Here is a 20327-nt window from a genome sequence, read left to right as displayed (position 1 = left end):
CAGGCTAGAAAACTGAATCCCAACCCAATGGGCCAAGGTTGGCATCATAAAGAGCCTGTTAATATTTTTAATTATATAACATGAAAACCAATGCTAACTGCTGACACGTAAAGCTTTTCCCTTGTAATTAAGGTTAGGGTTTGGATTGAGGTTAGAGTTATGACAAGGGTTTGGATTAGGGTGATGACGAGAGTTAGGGTTAGGATTTGGATTAAGGTGATGATTTATCTAACTTTATGATTAGGGTTAGGGTAATGATTAGGGTTTGAAGTAGGGTTAGGATGTTAATTAGGGTTTGGATTAGGATTAGGTTTTGGATTAGGGTTAGGGTTTGGATTAGGGTTAGGTTTTGGACTAGGGTTAGGGCCAGGGTTAGGGTTTGAATTAAGGTTAGGGTTTGGATAAGGGTAGGGTTAGGGTTATGATTAAGGGTAGGGTTAGGGTTGGGATTAGGGTTATGATTAAGGTTTGGATTAGGATTAAGGCCAGGGTTAGGATTAGGATTAGTGTTATGATTAGGCTAAGGGTTTTGAATTAGGGTTATCATTACGTTTAGGGATGGGGTTTGGATTAGGGTTGTGAACAGAGTTAAGGTAATGGTTTGGATTAGGGTTTGGGGTTGATTATGATTAGGGTTATAATTAGTGTTAGGGTTATGATTAGGGTTAGGGTTAGGGTTAGGGTTATGACTAGGGTTAGAGTTAAGGTAATGATTAGGGTTAGGGTTAGGGTTTAGGGCTAGGGTTAGGTTTATGATTAGGGTTAGGGTTAGGGTTTATTAAGGTTAGGGTTAGGGTTAGAGTTAGGGTTATGATAAGGGTTAGGGTTATGATTTGGGTTAGGATTATGGTTGGGGTTAGGATTAGGGTTAGAGTTAGGGTTATGATTAGGTTTAAGTTTAGGGTTAGGTTTAGGTTTATGATAAGACTTAGAGTTAAGGTTATGATTAGGGTTATGATTAGGGTTAGGGTTATGATTAGGGTTAGGGTTATGATAAGGGTTATGATAAGGGTTAGGGTTGGGTTAGGATTTAGGGTAAGGGTTATGATTAGGGTTAGGGTTAGGGTTATGATTAGGGCTAGAGTTAGGATTATGATAAGGGTTAGGCTAGAGTTAGGGTTTAGGGTTAGAGTTAGGGTTAGGGTTATGATTAGGGTTAGGGTTAGAGTTAGGGTTATGATAAGGGTATGGGTAGGGTTAGGGTTTAGTGTTAGAGTTAGGGTTATGATAAGGGTTAGGGTCTGGATTAGGGTTAGGGTTAGGGTAATGATTAGGGTCAGGGTTATGATTAGGGTTAGCGTGCGGATTAGTGTAGGGGTCTGAATTCGTGTTAGTGGGAGAGTTGGGATCAGGATTAAACAGATTTTTCAGTTTTTTTTGAAGTGAGATTGTGTGAGTTTTAAATCAGTACTTATTGTAGCAGCCACTCTAGATGCCACTCAGCTTGGCCCCTGTAATGAGAAATTCCAGGGAGCAACAGCACGCAAGCTCGGCTACACATTTCTGCAGGCTGGGCCATTTCTGCCATGTAATCTAGCTAATTTTGAAAGGGCTTTACCTTATCTTAACAGAGCTGTGAGCAGATACTAGCATTTAGCTTCACCACAAGCTAACCTAAAGCCAAATAGAGCAGTTACCGGGGCTGTGGACTTGATAAAGAATGGTATTATTAAATTGCTGATTAAATCCATTCAAAAACAAATGGCTTGCATTATTGTAGTTTTGGTGTGTGATAGAGGTATTACTGTCTTTAAAATCTGACAAACGGATGTGCAAGCTGAAAAATTACAAATTGATGAAGACCTTGAACTTTATTAATTGCAGGCACATGAAAACAGAGTAGTAAGCATAAGGCTTAACAGGGTTTTGATGAGCAAATCCTACAATGAAAGTAAGCAGAGGGGATGTCATCAGAACCTTGCCCAGAAGTACTCTGAAGCAGTGACTTGAGTACCCCTGTGTTAACCAAGTACAGTTATTACGGCTTAATGGACATAGGGTGTATAAAGGCAGTGCAAAACGAAAAAAACATACAGGTGAGAAGATCTTCATATGGCTTCTGCCCAGCAGTTTATATAAACCATTAAAATCCAGAGGAACTAACAATACATTTTGACTGTCAGAAAAACATTGTACGTAGAAGAAATTCCCACTGTAATGTGAACATTTTATTCTCTCTAATTTGTAGGCTGAATAACCCAAAAGCAACCAATGCTACAAAGACTTGCACGGATTATCATTTAAATAAACAGATAATACTTTAATAGGATATTACAAAATAAATGTAATTTCTTCAACTCCTCTGTCACATTAATTTCAGAGATTCCTGATGCACTTGTGCACTACAACTCCAGTGCATCCCTTGTACCATTCACAAACACATCATACATCCATGTCCTGACACACAGAAACCTCTTCAAACATGTCAACCACAACTTTGATCTGTGAAATGGTCCATGATATTTAGATCAGCAATGAAGAACCATTAGGCCAACAAAAAGGCATTTTTAACTAATTTCTGTACATAACAAAGCAAAGAAAGATGTACATTCTGCAGATATTTAAAGTTTTTTTTCAAACAGCTAGTAACTATTTCTCAGTCAAACATGGCTTTGACCATCAATAAAGAACACAGAAAAAACAGCACAAAATATATGTAACATGGGAACACAGTATTGACAGAAATGAAGATCGATGATTAACTTTGGGAATATATGGACACATCTCTAATGGCACAAAACATGTAGCAGCCTTTTATAACAAAACCTCTTGCATGGCACATTCAGCTTCGAGAAAAAACAGCAGAAAACATCATGTGTACTTAGTACAGAAACCTGACTGCAGCTAAAAATCAAGTAGCATTGGCTCCTGGTTATATCTCAATCTCTTATCTACATCAGAAACCTAACTTTTGTGTTCAGTCTCAATATCCTGCATGAGAAGAAATGTATTGATTTCAACATGTGATACATTCTTTAGAAGTCCAGCAGTGATTAGAGGGTCACCAGTGTCAGACCATTAAGAAACAAGCTTGCAAAACAAAAATCAAGACAGGCGACAAAGTCCAGAAAAAACAAATGCTTGTCAAGGCAAAGAGAGAATAGTACAAGTACAGGTCTTCAACAAAGACAGAAAAATAGAGGTCTCTGTCCTGGAATCTTTTTGTAGAAAATTACCCAGCATAGTTATACATTTCTGAAGGAATAAACCAGACTTTCAGACGTCTGCCATGACCAGTGCGCTGGAAGCAGTACTAAAGATTCACTGTTTGATAAAGAGGATTCTTCAAGCAATGTTATACTGTTAAACAGCCACTGACAGTCAAGTTCATGGAAGTGGTTGTCAATTTCCTTGAGGAGGGAAGTTTGGGTTTGATTTAAGGAGGAGGATAATGAGCTGAGCAGAGTTACAGGCATTACATTTTCATTACTTCCTTACTTTCCATCAAAGTTAGGATTTTTAAAGTCAGTTTAAATGCTAACAGATTAGTGATTGTTTCTGCATTTGTTGTTGTTTCCTTTAAAGACAGGAAGCTAAAGAGGGACTTGTGCATTGACTGGCATTCACAGTGACAAATTATGACAATATTAAAACATAAACACGGTGACAGTTATTAGTTGGCAGCTAGCTCCTGTCCTGTTGACATGGAGGAGGGGAATAATAAAGTAAAGCATTTTATTGGACAAAAAGTACATATTCACCCCTGAGTGCAGGATGAGTCATTAACTATTAAGTTACTACTAAGTTTTTGAGGAAATGAAAATGTAAAAAATATCATTGGTTTAATTTCTAATCTACATTATTATTATCATTGGGTTTGAAACTTGCATTAAGGTGACAACTGGTACTGCACAAGTAGTAAAGAAATGTCTAATTTGGTGTGAACTTGAGAAATGACTGAGAATATAACTGGACATGTGCAGTTTATGTTGAAAACAGTTTTACATCTTTAGGGAGGACAATTATATTTCAGAGTTAGATATAAAGATCAATACTACGCCTTTCACATCAAGAAAAAGATGACAGTAAGCAGTATGGTAGCACAGCTAGCTTGGCTATTTTCGGATGATTCATTTACTGTTTTTTGTTGACAAAGCGTAAAAATAGACCACAAAAATGTCCAAATATATCCAAAAACAGGTATCAACTGTGTTTTCATTGTTGTCTAAAATGTATTATGTTTAAATCTAATCACTAAATGGAATGGCATGTGACATATTATCACCTGGTATACTATGAAGATGTGCACTGTCGTGTATTCAGACTCAACACCACGTACACCAGGCATATCCAGCTGTTTTACACACAGGTGCATCAAATGTGAAGTAATATGAGGCTGAAATATTCTCTAACAAACACAATTTACTCCTGTTGAGTACTAATTCAAGAGTGTCTTTGAGTCTCTGTGTCCTGCTGCTTTAAAATGAATATGTTTTACTGCTGATGTTGGTCTGTTCTAATGGATAGTAACAACTGGACTGAAACAAAAGCATAATATCACCAGACTTATCTTTTAATAAACTACCAACCATGACCTTCTCTAAATGTCTAATCGGAATAAAAATAACTCCAACTTCTAAAACAAACTGTGAGTAAGACAGAATAGAGGATGAGATAAATTGTGATCATTTCAGAGGCTTTTCTGGTTCACAGTATAAAGCGGTGCATAATGGCTTTGGGTAATGACACAAAGGCTGCTTTGGCGTTTTAAAATCTTGTTGACAATATTACTGTGGTACTGGAGGCCAAATTTTGGAAAGGGGTTATAATGACATTGGTTTTAAACTGGGTTATTTGTTTGCATTAAAACGTGGGGTCAGCATAAGCTCTTTTTTGACAGACATTTTCCTCCGATCACAGACCCTAAGCTGTACTGCGCTGGTTTTATTCATTCCAGAAAAAGACTGCATATGTAGAATTTGGTGCATATGACATATCTATGCATTTGCTAATTCCTCCTTCTTGGGAGGGCTATGGGTGGATGTTATCTCTCGGTTGAGTGGGGGTAAATTTCAAGGACACTTTATCAGTGCAAGTATTGCAGACAGCAGGTCTCAACAGACTGAAGGAAAAGAGAGTATCTTCCTCAACTGTTCAGCATGGCGTTGTCTCCCTTCCTGAGTCTCCCCCCTCGTCACTAAAGGCCCTACTCAGCCTGCACAGTCTGTTCTTGCCCTCCCTCCTCCTTTTGTCCCTGCTGCTTATTTCCCTGCTTGGCACTTCTACAGTGAAGTGACTGTCGCTGTCCTCTCCTTTCACAGAGAGAAGACGAGGGCTCTGAGGGGAAAGTCACCTCCGGCCCCTGGGAGTGAGGGATGGATGTCTGTGAGCTGCTGGGAAACACAGAGGGTGAAATAGGGGACAAGGGTCCCAGTGGAGAGTAACGTCTCAAGGAAACACCCTTCAGGTTAACAGCCAGCTCTAGAACCAGTTTCCTAGATGCACGAGGGTGGCACGGGGGTACAGAGGTGTCCTGGAAAGTGGAAGGGGTTCCGCTGAGGGATGAAGAGTCACTTTGCACAGGAGTGGCGGGCTCAGACTGTGTAGCTCTGCTGCTTTCCCTGCTAATAGGCGACATCTCCTCTGTTTCTGGACTGTCCGCAGACTGAAAGGAAAGAGGGGAGGCAGGGCTCTCTGGCGTGAAGGGCTGCAGGTCCATTCCCAGCATTCCCCCCACATCGACCTCATCTCCAGGCCCGGCTCTACACCTTGACCTGACCTGGGCCCCCTGCACATTGACAGTACGGTAGCTGTGGAGCCCCAGTGTGATCTGTGTGGGTCCAGGGGTGTCAAGCAGGGGGGCGTGGCCTCTGACACGTCCTCCGCTGTGGAAGAGACGATTCCATAGATGCCCTAGTCGCCGACGGGAGGAGGATGAGGTGGTGCGTCGTGTCGAGTGTCGTCTGATCTGTCGACGCATCGCCAGCCGCAGGTTCTGTAAGACAGAGGCCTGGAGGAGGAGCAGAAAGGAAGACAGAACTACTATTAATGTCCTTCTATCTAACTTTTAAACACAATTAACCTGAAACTGATACCACTTAGAAAAGATTACCATCTGAAGTCTCAAGTTTCAAACTGTGGTGGTCGACACTTTGTTGTTTGGGTGCAAAAGTGACAACATTTCTAAGACAGAGTGGATATGCCTTGTTATGTTCTTGTGGTTTACAGATCCCAGTGGTAGTGCCCCTTCAATCACAAGGTAGCCATGACTTAAGGCAAATCCTGCTTTATGGTCACTTTTACTTTAAAATATGTAGCAATCAACAAATGAACACCATGCTGTATTGAAACCAATATAAAACTACTAAACCTGTGCAAACAATCTAAAACACCATCTAATTCCCAAAGCACGCACAAAGGGTTAACCGCTCCACAATCTGCTCTGACGAGTAAATAGCTTCTCTGCGCACCAGTAATTGCATACATTGAAATGAGCCATTAAAGCATTTCTTTTTTATGCAAATGTGCCTCACTGCAAAAAATAACCTAATTCACTAACACTAGGGCTAACAGCCATGTGCAGTTAAAGTGAAATATATACCGTCTGCTGAGAGCTGGACGTTACTATGCTGGAGTATTTATAAGTGCTGGAGTATTTAAACTCTTCAGTGATTGAGACAGTAATTTCACCTCTGAATGACTTAGAATAATATATCTGTACATAAAGTCTGCTGATATGAGTTTGACATTCCTATATTTATAATAACCAGGAGGTAAATCAGTCTGAAGCTGTCCCATTATGCACAAGTTTAGTTATGTTCATTAATTGACTCCAATGGCAGGAACGTTCCCTCTCCATCCAGCTAATCATGTATGTGGATAGAATTTAGTGCAGTCAGGATGTGAGTGCACGATGCAGCTCATCACAGCAGAGAGTTGAGATGCTGACAGCTTTTTTCCACTTGAATATAATAAGTGCAATGTGCTTTGAGAATTAGACCTTGAGATGGATCGGAAGGCAAGGGCAAAAGATAACCAATTCTTGGTGCTGTTCAATCCATTGTTAGCGAATTCCCCCCTCAGTCCTGTTTGCGTCCCTTGCAGTCTCCCCCTGCTGGTTATTTGAAGGAATGCAGGTTAAGGCACTTCCACCATGGTTCCTCTTTTTAATCCAGAAGCTGTCTCTTATAAAGGCGCAATCACAATCTCCACACTCGTTGCTTTAAAGTTCCTGGTAAGTGTGAGTGTTTAATGCTGAGTTGGTCAGTGGACTTTGCAATGTCAAATTACATACGGTTTGTGAGTCTGCATTTCTGTGGGCTTCCCTGTGGGACTTACCCAGAGTTCTTTGCAAATTTGATGACGTGAAGGACCTGATCACCCAGCCTCCTAAATCTTTGTATATTGAAATAGTGTTCAATAAGGTAAAAAAAAAAAAAAAAGTTCTAATGTAAACAAGGCAAACATGGATGAGACACATAAATATGCAAACCAGCTGACTGTCTGTGATGTCATGATAGGGAGATGGTTTAAAAATGAGGAATGGGACTCACAGACTCTCGCACCAAGACTGATGCTGTTAAAGTCTATGTAAGGTGTATGAAGTGCTACCTGGGTGGGGTTGTACACGGGGAAATCCTCCACTGGTGGGATGAGACCCTGCGCGATTAGCTGACCATATGAAGGAGGGGCCTCTCTCTGAACAAACTCAGCCTCCATGCGGGTCATCTGAGTCTCAAAGGCTCTGAAAAGAGAAAGGAGGAACATGGGGATCAGAGAAACAGCAGGATGGGGGGGAAGGGAAATAAATGTAGCGATGTGGAACGACAGAGAGTGAATAATAAATACATTTTTAAAACTAAGTTTTAGAACAAAGATCATGCCTTACATCCAATTTCCTGATTAGATATATTTAAACATATCTGTGTCATTACACTCTTTCAAGAATCAAGAATCAAGAAAGCTTTATTGCCAAGTGAGCTTGCATACACAAGGAATTTGACGTGGTAATTGGAGCACTGGTGCTTGACAACAAGACAGTAAGGACAAAAAATAGAGACCTAAACTCTAATCTAAAAATTCTAAATAAAAAATAAAAATACTATCTGTACAAAGACAAGTATAGAAGTACTTTTAAAGACATAAATAAGTTAAATCAGCCTAGGCCAGAGTGCACATCCATCCCTCCCTCACAAGCCATATCTGAATCCGTACTCTTCGCAGGACAGGAACTACTGTATTGTGTGTACTGTGGAGTGAAAAGGGAACAGCTTTACCAACAATCAAAACTCCTTTGTCCTACCACCATCAGTAGACACCTGTACACCACCTTCCTCACATATTCATGCAACCCACAACCTGTTTCTTCCCTCAGCCTTCACCCCTCATCATCCATCTTGTATCTTTATTGGCATGTTTTCTGGTGAAACAGGGATATGCTGCACTAGCAGACTGTAGAAGAGGATGTTTTTTGGGAACTGCATGCTGTGTAAGATGAATCACTTTGCCTGCCTGAGCAGCGTGAGACGGGAACCTCTCTGAACTGCTGCGGCTTGCACTGTCATGAAGAGAAGAGTGTTGTCTACACCACTGCTGCAGGGCTGCTGCTGCCACTCCTTTTATTTACACAGAGTTTCTCTTAAAATCACTGTAAATTATGGTTATTCTCCTTCTCTTCATTTTGGGGCTATGACAGTGTGTAAGCAGGGCTGGCTCACAGGGACTGTTGTTTCTCTAATCTGCTAACTTGTTAAAATAAAACCAAGAGGCTTTGGCTCTCAAGGCATGCAAGCTTGAGAGATGGCATTTGTTTCCATGGTGGCACAGGGTATTGATGGGAAAAAAGAAATACATAAATAAATTACATTAGGCTTCCATTTTTGATAAAGCTTATAGTTAGAGCTGGCTCAGGCTTGGACCAGCTCTTAGTTATGCTGCTATAGGCTTAGACTGGGGGGAACTGGCACACTGACACACTGGGATCCTATCTCACCCCCTTCCCCCCAACCCCTCATCACTTACTTTAACTCTTTCTGTCCCATTGAAAGTTATTAACCACAGACCTTTCTGGAGTCCCTGAGCTCCATTGTCTCGTAGATTCCTCTGTGCTGCCGTAGGCGTCGTCCTGTGGACGTTCCAGACTCCAGCTGATCATACGTGCTGGACGTACTGGCAACAGCTACTACTACTCGTCTCATCACTATCACTGCTCCCTGTCTCTTATTCTCCTCTATCCCTCTTTCCAATCCCAACTCTGTCGAGGCAGATGGCTGTCTAACATGAGTATGGTTCTGCTTGAGGCTTCTGCCTGTTAAAAGGAAGTTTTTCCTCGCCACTGTAACTAGCTAAATATTGCGAGGTGCAATGCTCATGGTGGATTAAGGTGGGGTAAGACTGAGTCTTATCCTGTCTTGAAGTTGGGTCTCTGTTCATAATCTAACATAAAGGATAGACTCCTATGTTTGTAAAAGCATCCTGAGATAACGTTGTTGTGATTTGGCGCTATACAAATAAAGATTTATTGATTGATTAGCAGTGTAGGCAGAAACAGAAGGGCAGTAATGGAGGCTTTAGAAAGAAATAGATGGAGTTGTTCTGTCCTCACCTGTATCTCTGTTCCTGAGTGAGTGGAGTTTGAGGGCACAGCCGAGGGCGATGACCAGAAGGAGACTGCAGACCAGACTGCCAATCAAAGCAGCCGTAATCACCTTCCTGGGCACAGCTGCCATGCAGTCCCTCTCATCGCTCCCATCTAAGCAGTCCTCCTGGCCATCACAGCGCCATGTCTCAAAGATGCACAGGTTAGTTCCGCAGTGAAAGTTTCCTGGTTGACAGTCGTAGCAGTTCTTCTCGTCAGACCCATCCGGGCACCTTTCTGGTTGTTGCAGCGCTGATGCAGAGTAGCACACTCCAGTGCCGCCCTCGCAGGGAACTCCCCATCAGGGCACGCTGGGCAGGCTTCCTCGTCCCGGCCTGATGGACAGTGCCAATATCCATCACAGCGCTGGCGTTCAGAGTAGCAGCCCTGATCACTGCCGCAAGGACTCTCCAGGAAACAGTAACCTTTGACCTGGAAGAAAAGGGAGAAATGAGTCACTGTTCAGACCCAGAAACAACCACAGCTTCTCTGCATAGATTAGACTCTCTCCTTTTTAATCATATAAATAAGACCCAGACAGAAACAGATTATTCAGTAAAGAAGTTAAATCAGTACTTTTACTTTTACTTTCCATGACCAGATAACTTTTTTAGACAACTGTATTCTACTTGAGTAATAATAGTGAGCATACATACTTTCCACCTCTATATTAAACCAAAAGTTGTGAGAGGCAGTAGGAAATAAATGTAGGGATTAAATTGTACCTGGTACGTAGCATTGAATCCATGTCCGGGCTGTGAGGCTGAGCCATATACAGAACACTCATCTGTCCCGACTGGATCCAGGAGTGCTGGAGCCTGTTGATGATATGACAAACCTGTAAGAGGTGCTCTGCCCGCTGCAGCAGTCCGTCGTACACGTGCAGTGAGTCTTTGGGCCCCAGCTGCAGGTCAGCTGCAGCACGATGGGCTTGGGGTCCTGAGTGTCCAGTAACCAGGAACACCTGAGCTCCACCACAGCGCTCCTATAGCACGGAAAAAATCAGGGGAAGCAAAGGAGCCATAGAAGTTCCCAGGCGTTTCCCACAGGTGGTGTCAGGGCAGCCCAGCTCATCCGTGCCATCATGACAGTCTCGGGCTCGGTTGCATCGCAGAGCGGCGGGTAGACAGCGGGTGGACTGGGCTCTGTGCAAGGGACGGAGCCATAAGGACAGAGGCCAGGCGGGGCCTCAGTGGGAGGAGGGGAGCAGCTGCGTTCGTCACTGGCATCACCACATCGTCCTGACCGTTGCATTTCCAGGAGCGAGGCAGACACTTCCGTTCCCACAGAGAAATTCATCTGACTGACAGCTGCTTGACCCAGGTGACCTGCAGAGGAGAGAAAATGACAGAATGCAACACCAGCAGCTACCAGCACGCATGAAGAAGATTCAGACAACACAAACTGACAGGTCTGCATTTAGCAGAGTACAGCCTGAAATACACTTTTAATCCAGAATCACAAACATAAACAAAGGACTTCAAGACTTCATAGACCAGTGGTTTGTCTATTTATAATGGAAACTAAAAAATGTTAAAACCCAGATGTTTAAGTTTAGAGTATTCAGCAGAGCCAAAACAAATTAGGTTGTAAATTCCTTACAGCGATTTTAAAACAAGATCCTACATCTACGTTCTTGGAATAAGACTGCATATTTTTTTTAACACATTTAATTCCCTCTTTAAAGGTCAAATGTAGAAGACTAAAATAGGAATCCTATTTGCTTCAAATCTGGACCTCAAATAATCTTATTAAATAAGCTTGGTTGATATAAATACTCTATACACGGAGGGTCATTTCTTTTTTAGAGCTGCCTGGCAGCTTGTCTGCACTTTTGATCATTAAACTCTGTGTGAGTTCATTAAAGTAATATAAAGTTGTTATCAGTTATAACACGCAGGGGATATTTTAAAGTGCTTCTTAATTCTTGAAAAATATTAAACTAATAAAAGAATATTAAGATGATAAAAACACTTCAACAATCACTCTGCAATGATACACCTGAGTACTCTTGATGACATGGGGCCAGAAGTGCTAGCCTAGTGGAAATTCATGTTTACACCATAGACTGTATAAAAAATGGACATAGTATCCGTGACGTCGCCCATCTGCTCCTGAGCACTTTTTCGAAGCCAACGTCAGCGGGTACCAAATTGGAAATGCTGAACACAACCAAACTTTGTCCGAGCTAGTGTGAGGTAAAGAGGCGGGCCTTTAGCTACAGGATGCCCTTCCGTAAATCAAGTCAGCCATGACCTTATTTGGGCAAAACTCGCAATTTAATACCTTTGAAAATACCATACATGTAACCACCCCCCCCCCCCCCCCCCCCCCCCCCCCCCCCCCCCCCCCCCCCCCCACCCCCCCCCCCACCCCCCCCCCCCCCCCCCCCCCCCCCCCCCCACCCCCCCCCCCCCCCCCCCCCCCCCCCCCCCCCCCCCCCCCCCCCCCCCCCCCCCCCCCCCCCCCCCCCCCCCCCCCCCCCCCCCCCCCCCCCCCCCCCCCCCAACAGTGTGCGCCAATAGATAAATTAGCTCCTCAGACCAAAACTGGGTGTGTATGTGGTTCTGCAGCCAGCCTCAAGCAGACACTCGATGAACTGCGGTTTTTAGCACTTCTGCACGTGATTCATATTTTAATACTGGAGGTTGCTGCTTGGTTAATACACTAAGTTCCAGGAACTTTAAATCTGGGAACTAAAATTACAACACCAGCCATGATGCCACATAGAGCAACACTTAATCACTGTGAGACGCCATTTCTTGATTTTCCTGTCCATCTGTCACACGTTTCCATCTCTAACTCCACCAAGGCCTAGAACCACAATTAACCAAAACAAATACCCTGTTTTCTGGCTGCAGACTTTTTAACAACAGTGGATGAAATAAAATGCTGTTAGTCCTCGACCAATCAGAAATGTTCAATGATACAACACTAGCCCAGCCACTAACATACGAGGGGCCAGATACAACCAGGACAAGTCGTAAGTCTTCAACAGAGCTCAAAGCAAAACCCTTGAACAGCAAGCTTTTGGAGGGAACTGATGTGTGTGGAAACATAATCTAGAGCCTGGTTTTTGGTTTCTGTAGTTGAAAAGTGAATTTAAAGCCATCACACTCAAAGCTTTGGCACATTTTTTCTTCATCTTTACTAATATTTCAAATTATTAATAATTATACATATAAAGAACCTTTGCATTTTGAATTATTAAATTTAAGCACTGGACCAAAGATAAGCACAGCAGCCTCTGTCAGCATTATTACCTCTGATGTAGGAAAGGCGGAAGCCCTGAGCCTGCCCTGAGCTGTTGGCCTGAGAGTGGAAATACAGCCAAACACGCCCACTGGTGGAGATGAAAGGCGGGGGCAGCGAGGAGCCGCACAGCCTGGATTCTCCGTTCCAGGTCGGAGTCAGCAGCAGACAGTCTCCCAAACAATTCCCCGACTCAGCCACGTCAAAGTTTCGGAAACTGGAAAAGGACATTGTTTATTTCAGGTGCTTACTGACATCATCTATCATCTGAAGACTGTATGTGTGAGAAATGTACCTGATGGTGATCACTCCCTGCCCGCCCTGGATGTGCCAGCTGCAGTTGACTCCAGGAGGGTAGTTTAAAGGCCAGGAGGGACTGTAGATCACTCCCCTGCGCTCTGTGTGGACCTCCACTCGCTCACTGCAGCCTGCTGGGTGACAACGACACAGAGGGGGGAGGGGACAAACACATGAGAGCTGTTCTTCTCAAAACAAAAAGCAGCTCTGACAGTTGTTCCAGCATTAATACATTAACATGTAGAGGGCCTTACAGCAGTTTAGAACAGCTCTATCCAGATCGGCTGTCTTTGATCAGTACAAATAAAACAACACATAGCCTTATTGTCTCTCAGAGGAGCTCTTTGCAGATCCCGTGGAGGTTAAAACAGAAACAGCAGCAGTCCAACCTGCAGCCAAGGCCACAGCATCACCTGCTCACATCACACCTTCACTCCAGGGAACAGACAATGAGAGGAGAACCAGGGATCCTTGCTTCTTACGGAGACCTCTATAGAGAGCAGATGAATCATTTTGCTCTGGGATAAGTTAAAGTGTCAGACTATTTTGTCTGTTTGAGATAGGTTTGATGGCAGATGTTTAAAGGGTTTTATCTCATCTTAATTTAGCAGTTATTCTTGTCAGTCATACTGCGGCTAAAAGAAGCTGCTTCACTCTGCTGGACAAGTTTGGTTGTTAAAAATGCCACAAGAGCTCTAACTGTTTGTGTTAAAGCTCCTGTGAAGGACTCTTGCTCAAACACATCCTTGAGTGGAAATATTTTCTGGGGGAAATGTCAGAACTAAAAGCACTTTCAGACTACGTGCTGTTATTCCCCTTGTCTGATGGCAGTGGTTACAGGCCTTGAAAATATAGAAGAATAGTCTGTTTTTGTTTATGCTTGTGTTTGCTCTCTGGGTCAAGTAGAGGTATCAGTCTGTTTTATCAACTCTTCAACACTCCTCAAAGGAGATTTAAGCTGAGTTGACTTCATATACTGTACTTTGACTTTAGTTTTTTAGATGAATGAAACATTTAGGAGAGTTTTTATGATGTTGTTGGTCAGTCTGCCAGCTTTACAATCCCGCTTCTGTTACAATAAATCAGCTAAAGTGAGATAAACACAATATGTTCTCTTTGGTATTATGATGAGCAAAGCCTGAACGTAATATTACAATAAATTCCAAAGTCTACTTTTGCAACACATAACACTAAATAGCATATTGTGAGCAGTGTAACAACAGCAAAAAATATTAAACTGCCTCTACAGGAAGAAAACGGCAGCAAGAGCAGGAAGACGACAGAGAGGAAGGCAAAGACAATGGAGAAAAAAAACCCAAGACGACAAAATAGAAGTATCTGAAAAACCATAAGTACAGACGACACACACATTGAACTGCCTTAAAACAACTATCCAACATGGACACACAGCAGAGACTTGGCACATCTCTGTGTGGTGTTTGTTTTAAGCTGTCTCGATGAATCAGTAAAGTCAGCAGACAGAAACAGGGCGGCGGGGAGGAATCATTTACAGTTAGAGATGGATATCGATTACAACGTTACAATGTTACAATGTCATTTAGCAGACATTTTATCCAAAGCGACTATAAGGATATGAAACTGGACAGAGCAGTCTGAAGCTGCAAAATGATGCCACATGTTCATGATGACAGTTTTTTATCACTACAGTAGATTCTTCAAGTTTCCAATGAGGGTGAGAAACTCAGAGTTAGGGATGTGTGGTTTAGTTGACTAAATTGTTAACGTCGTCACCAAACTACTAATCGGTTCAACAAATTCTGAATATTTTTATAACTGTGGGCTTGAAATGCTGTTCATTTGTTGTATACGTTATAGTGCAGCCACCCATAACTAAGCAGGGCTGCAGCTCTGCTTAATGGCTACTGCCATACAGTGGTGGAAAAAGTTTTCAGACACCCCAAATATTGCATTGAGAATGAATCTTTGGTCTTTTAATGCAATTTCTTTTAGTACAGTCACAGCCAGGTTTATTTATTTTCTGTTCAGTTTTGAACTCATTCTCTGTTATTTGTTGACTTTGATTCCGAAACGTTGAGAACTGACATATTGAAACTGTCAAGAATTTAGTTTTGTTAGTTTTTCTTGTAAAAAGTAAAAAAAAAAACATCATTTGTATTTGTTTATGTCTGTCTAATGCTTGAAACACAAAAAATATTTTTCCACAAATATTTCATGACAATATTTGAGATTGTGTACAATTTTAAGGGTGTCTGAATATTTTTTTTCCACCACTGTAATGCTGTACTACTCAGATGTGAACAATAGTAGCATGGTGCGGCTTGTCTGTATATAGATCTGGAAAATTTAGATAATGAACATTGTAGTTAATAAATAAAATATTAGTTTGCACAGCAGAAAGTGTAACGTCACCATAAAACCTACACCGATTCTCTCAGCACTCCAACTATCACTGACTTCCCAGTGCCTCTGCTTTCAATTTTTCACAACTACATATTTTTTACACACTTTATGACTTTTCAAAACTAAGTACACATTAAAGATTGAGAAAAATATGCCATGTGCAATAACATTGTTCATATCGCAATAACATGAAAACTTGTGTTGCAATGACTTTATCAAACTTAATCCAGAGAGCATTTTTTTTTTTCACCAAAATAATTGTATCAATTAATCAGAAAGAAGGCTGATAGCTATCTTGAGCTTCATCTGATTTCATCAAACTAGTGTGAAGCATGAGCCTTAATACCCAGGTCTCTATCCAGCACGGTAAGATGTTATCATGTTGATTGATGAGAATGCTTGCTGCTTCACATAAATGATTGTTTTTGTGGAAATAAATTCAGACTTTTGCAATAATGCCTACATCTGAATCACAAATGAATTGCAATCAACTGCATGGTTTTAAGTTATGTTAACCTTCAATGGGTACACAGAAAAAAGCAGTTTATGTTCAAATGAGCAGATAAAGATTGTTAGGAAGCACTGCAGCTGGAGTCCTTCGGTGTTATGATATGAGCCAGGCCTTCTATAATAACAGCAATCTTATAAAATCCATGTAGGTATAGTTGACAGTTATTCAAAATAAAGAAAACCCTGTATTTTTTTTTTATCCCAAATACATCATAGAGGCATACATTTCTCTTGTCAGAGTAGAGGATGAGGATAGAAGACATGGAATCAGAGCATCTGCTTCAAAAGGGAACAAGAAGAGGATTAAGTTTATGTCAAAGACTTTTTTGTGTGTTGCAAAATGAAGGTCATTAAACATTTAATGTTTGTCGAGTCCAACAATAAAACTGAATCCACTCTAGGTTCAGAGAGCGACGGACAACAGGACGAACTAGCTTCAGCTCTTCCTCAGCTTTAAACTCTCACCATTGTATCTATGGCTCTGCAGCTGCTTAGAGGGCTGGAAAGCTGTGTGTGTGTGTGTGTGTGGTGTGTGTGTGTGTGTGTGTGTGTGTGTGTGGTGTGTGTGTCTATTGTACTCTATGTGTGAAGAGATGCCAGGTCAAACAAGTACTGACAAGGTGTTTGGGATGGTGTGTGTTTAATGATGTGTGTGGGAACTTGTTCTGGGGGTCTCTACGCCTCTTCCTTCTTCTCTCTGATACACAAACACACACACTACACACACACACACACACACACACACACACACACACACACACACACACACAACATGCTCACACTACACACACATGCTCACACATACACACACACTCTAAAATCGACAGCCTTTAGGTCGGTAAGCAGTCTTCTCCTTTGCTTCCATGCCAATAAAGTGCAGGATATGATAAGAGAGAGGGGGAGGGGGAGGGGGAGAGAGGAGATGTGGAGAGGGAATGGCTGTCTGCAGAGCAGCAGTGATGTAATGCTGATAGCAGCATACACATTTGTGAAAGAGCATCCATGTTTCCACACTGACCTGATCGTTTACCCACCACAGATCAATACCTCGGCAGGTTCTGCAGCACGAGAGCCTCATCTCTCTCTCCATATCCAATCACAACAATACTAAACAGTGTGTCTTCATCAATCAGATCACTATGTCAGAGAGACACAGGAGAAAGCAGGGGGTTTATTACTTCCGCTGCTGTTTGGGTGTGAACATTGTGTTTAATAGAAGATCTCTGCTGTGGTAAGCAGTGATGAGAGACGGTTTGTAAACTACAAAACATCCAATCAGGAGAAACAGGCACATCTTTACTATCTGTTCACGTCTTAATCTGAAGCTCTTGCACACACACACATTTTCTCCTGCAGTATTAAAGGCACAGATGGATTGTGTTCAGATGTAAACATGAGAGCGGTGTGGATGCATTGTTGTGTCTCACCTGCACAGAGCGGAGCGGAGCGGAGCCACAGCAGTCCGAGCAGCAGCTCGGTCAGTCCCATGGCTCCGGCGGGGACTACTGCCTTTATCTCGGACTCGATTTCTGCGGTTTATGCAACATCTGTGTCCTCCATAGAGGCTCCTGCATCTGTTTTCAGCTCACACACACCATACACGCCAAGAGGTCCCCCTTGTAGCAAAGCATTGTGTCCTTTGAAGCGAGCCAAGAGAAACCACAGTAGAGTTAATGCAGCAAACCAATTGAAGTTCCGGTCAGTGCCTTCAAAATAAAAGCTTTGTTCAATGGTTATGCATTTTGAGCTTCAACAAGGAAATTACAACCCAAGCAGATATTTGACAGCAAACTCAATGGGAATGAAAATCAAGTTCAGTTCTAAAATGTTAAGGCAAGTTGCCTTGCCAGTAAGGCAAGGCAAGGCAGCTTTATTTGTATAGCAGCGCATTTCATACATGAGGGCAACTCAATGTGCTTTACATTAAAACATTAAAAGCATTGGAAAGATTCAGACAAGCATAAAAGAACAGAATTAAAATGACGAATATAAAACAAAAAAGAAAAGGAAAATTAGAAATATATTAAAAATTACATTAAAATTTGCATTTAAAGTGAGTTGTAATGAGCTAAGATAGGATGGCAGTGTCAAATAAAAAGGTCTTAATCTTTGACTTAAAAGAGGTGAGAGTTGGAGCGGACCTGCAGCTTTCAGGGAGTTTGTTCCAGATATGTGGTGCATAACAACCAAACACTGCTTCATCATGTTTCGTTCTGACTCTTGGGACTGAAAGCAGACCAGTACCTGATGACCTCAGAGGTCGATGTGATTCATAAAGTAGTAGCAGATCAGCAATATTTTGGGCCTAAACCATTCAGTGCTTTATAAACCATGAGCAGGATTTTAAAGTCTATTCTCTGACAGACAAGAGGCCAGTGTACAGATCTAAGAACTGTAGTGATGTGGTCTACTTTTTGGTCCTTGTTAGGACTCGAGCAGCAGCATTCTGTATGAGCTGCAGCCATCTGATGGACTTTTTAGGGAGTCCTGTAAAGACCCCGTTACAGTAGTCTAGTCTGCTAAAGATAGATGCATGGATGAGTTTTTCTGCATCCTGCTGAGACATAAGTCCTTTAATCCTTGATATATTCTTAAGGTGGTAGTAGGCTGACTTTGTAATTGTCTTAATGTGGCTGCTGAAATTACAGTAATTTATTGTATGATCACCAAGCGGCAACCTCCGGTCTCAAAATATGAAGCCCATGCGGAAGTCTTATAAACTGCAGTTCATTGAGAATTCGCTTGACGCTGGCTGCAGAAACACCAGAAACCACGTAGACACAAATTCAAAAAAGACAATCTTTCCACAGCCTGGTTCAAAAAACGGCTTGGCTCTTCGAAGCTAATTTATCTATCGGCACACACAGCACGGGGGGTGAATTTTTTTCTAACGCGACGTTTCAGAAGATATTAACATTACGAGTTTTTGTCCAAAGAAGGACATGACTGACTTGACTCCCAGACAGGAACACATAGCTGTTGGCTAGGAGGCTCAAACACTATGCCTGGTCAAGTTAAGCATTTTCAATATGGCTGCTGCCGCCGATTTGGCTTCAAAACAGCGCTCAGGAACAGATGGGTGAAGTCATGGATACTACGTCCATTGTTATACAGTCTATGATGATCACCAAAGAAGGCCATTTTGAATTTCGCCTATTTTTTCTGCACCTAGTTAAACAACCCTATTTTTTTTTTTTAAGTTATATTTTTGGGGCTTTTTACACCCCCATTCCATAGAGGGGAGGACAGTGGATAGTGTAGGAAACTGGAAGAGAGTGGGGGAATGACACGCGGGAAAGAGGCCGAAGGTCGGACCCGAACCTAAGCCAACCGCTACATGGGCAGGCAACTTAAGCATTAGGCCAAGTCTGCGCCCAAACAACCCTATTCTTATCGCCAGGCCCAACCAGAGATCAACCCAGTTTGCACATCACGTAAGCCAGATTTGAAATGGTTTGCTCCTCTGATCAAGTGAAACAAACTTAACTGCTAATCCATCACACCTTCGACACAACCTCTTCTTTTCTCTTCGCTTGTTGGCGCTACAGAGAAAACAGCAAGACAGGAGAACCGCTTCTTAACCCAGACTGTGATATTAATACCTGCAATACACTGTGCAATAACTCTGTGACATAAACATCAGCAGTACTTGTAGGCCACAGATTCAAAAGGTTGACCAGAGGTAGTATGGGTTCACTCAAAACCAGACTGGTCTTGTGAGTGCAACCCGTAAAACAATGACTGGCCATATACCTTGTCAGAGGCAGGGCTTGAATTTAAGTCAACTTTATGAGAAGTGTTACATGCTGCTGGCAGATTTCTTTTCATTTTAATTTAGCACATTTCCCTTTGGAGTGTTATTACTCCCCCACTGTGGAACCACCAAAAAAGGTCATGTTTAACGCATTTGACTGGTGGCTGTACTATTGTCAACATTTAATGGGCCCTTTGACTGTTCTGAATGGGTCATCAGGTTTCATTACATCAGGCTCTTATTTTGAAAACAGAACAGCCCATTACCTCTACAGCATAGCCCGCTTGAGTACGGCTCTCCGTATCTAGCAGAACAAAGTGGCCCATAAAATTATTTGTTTATTGTCCTCTTCCTTTCTCTTTGTGCCATAAATGATACAACCAGGAGGTAAGAAACTGCATACATCGTTCTTGAAGCTCACATTACGCAGAAATCCTCTCTGCGTGATGAAATGAATGAGGTGCGTCTATGAAAGGGTTGCTTCGTGATTTTCTTCGCCCGATCCCTCCATTGTAGTCTTGGGTCGGTGGGCCGTGTCTCTGCTGCCTCCCTGTG

The 20327-nt window shown here is 42.3% G+C and overlaps 1 protein-coding gene across 1 annotated transcript; it reads right to left on the bottom strand.

Annotated features, from left to right (window-relative positions):
* Positions 1–1796: 1796 nt before the first annotated feature.
* Positions 1797–20264, bottom strand: lrp3 (low density lipoprotein receptor-related protein 3). The gene is given in 17 exon segments (XM_034680920.1): positions 1797–5262; positions 5264–5950; positions 7552–7690; positions 9550–9871; positions 9874–10009; positions 10303–10334; positions 10337–10492; positions 10495–10566; positions 10569–10613; positions 10616–10720; positions 10723–10815; positions 10818–10853; positions 10856–10900; positions 12835–13046; positions 13125–13260; positions 17446–17655; positions 20176–20264. Coding segments are annotated over 16 exon segments (2445 nt in total). The 5' UTR covers positions 17507–17655; positions 20176–20264; the 3' UTR covers positions 1797–5094.
* Between the last annotated feature and the right edge of the window lie 63 nt (positions 20265–20327).

This window comes from Notolabrus celidotus, chromosome 3 (assembly GCF_009762535.1).
Source record: "Notolabrus celidotus isolate fNotCel1 chromosome 3, fNotCel1.pri, whole genome shotgun sequence".
In the NCBI taxonomy this organism is placed as follows: Eukaryota; Metazoa; Chordata; class Actinopteri; order Labriformes; family Labridae; genus Notolabrus; species Notolabrus celidotus.
Note: the sequence above shows the minus strand (reverse complement) of the source record. Positions and strands in the feature narration are given on the sequence as shown.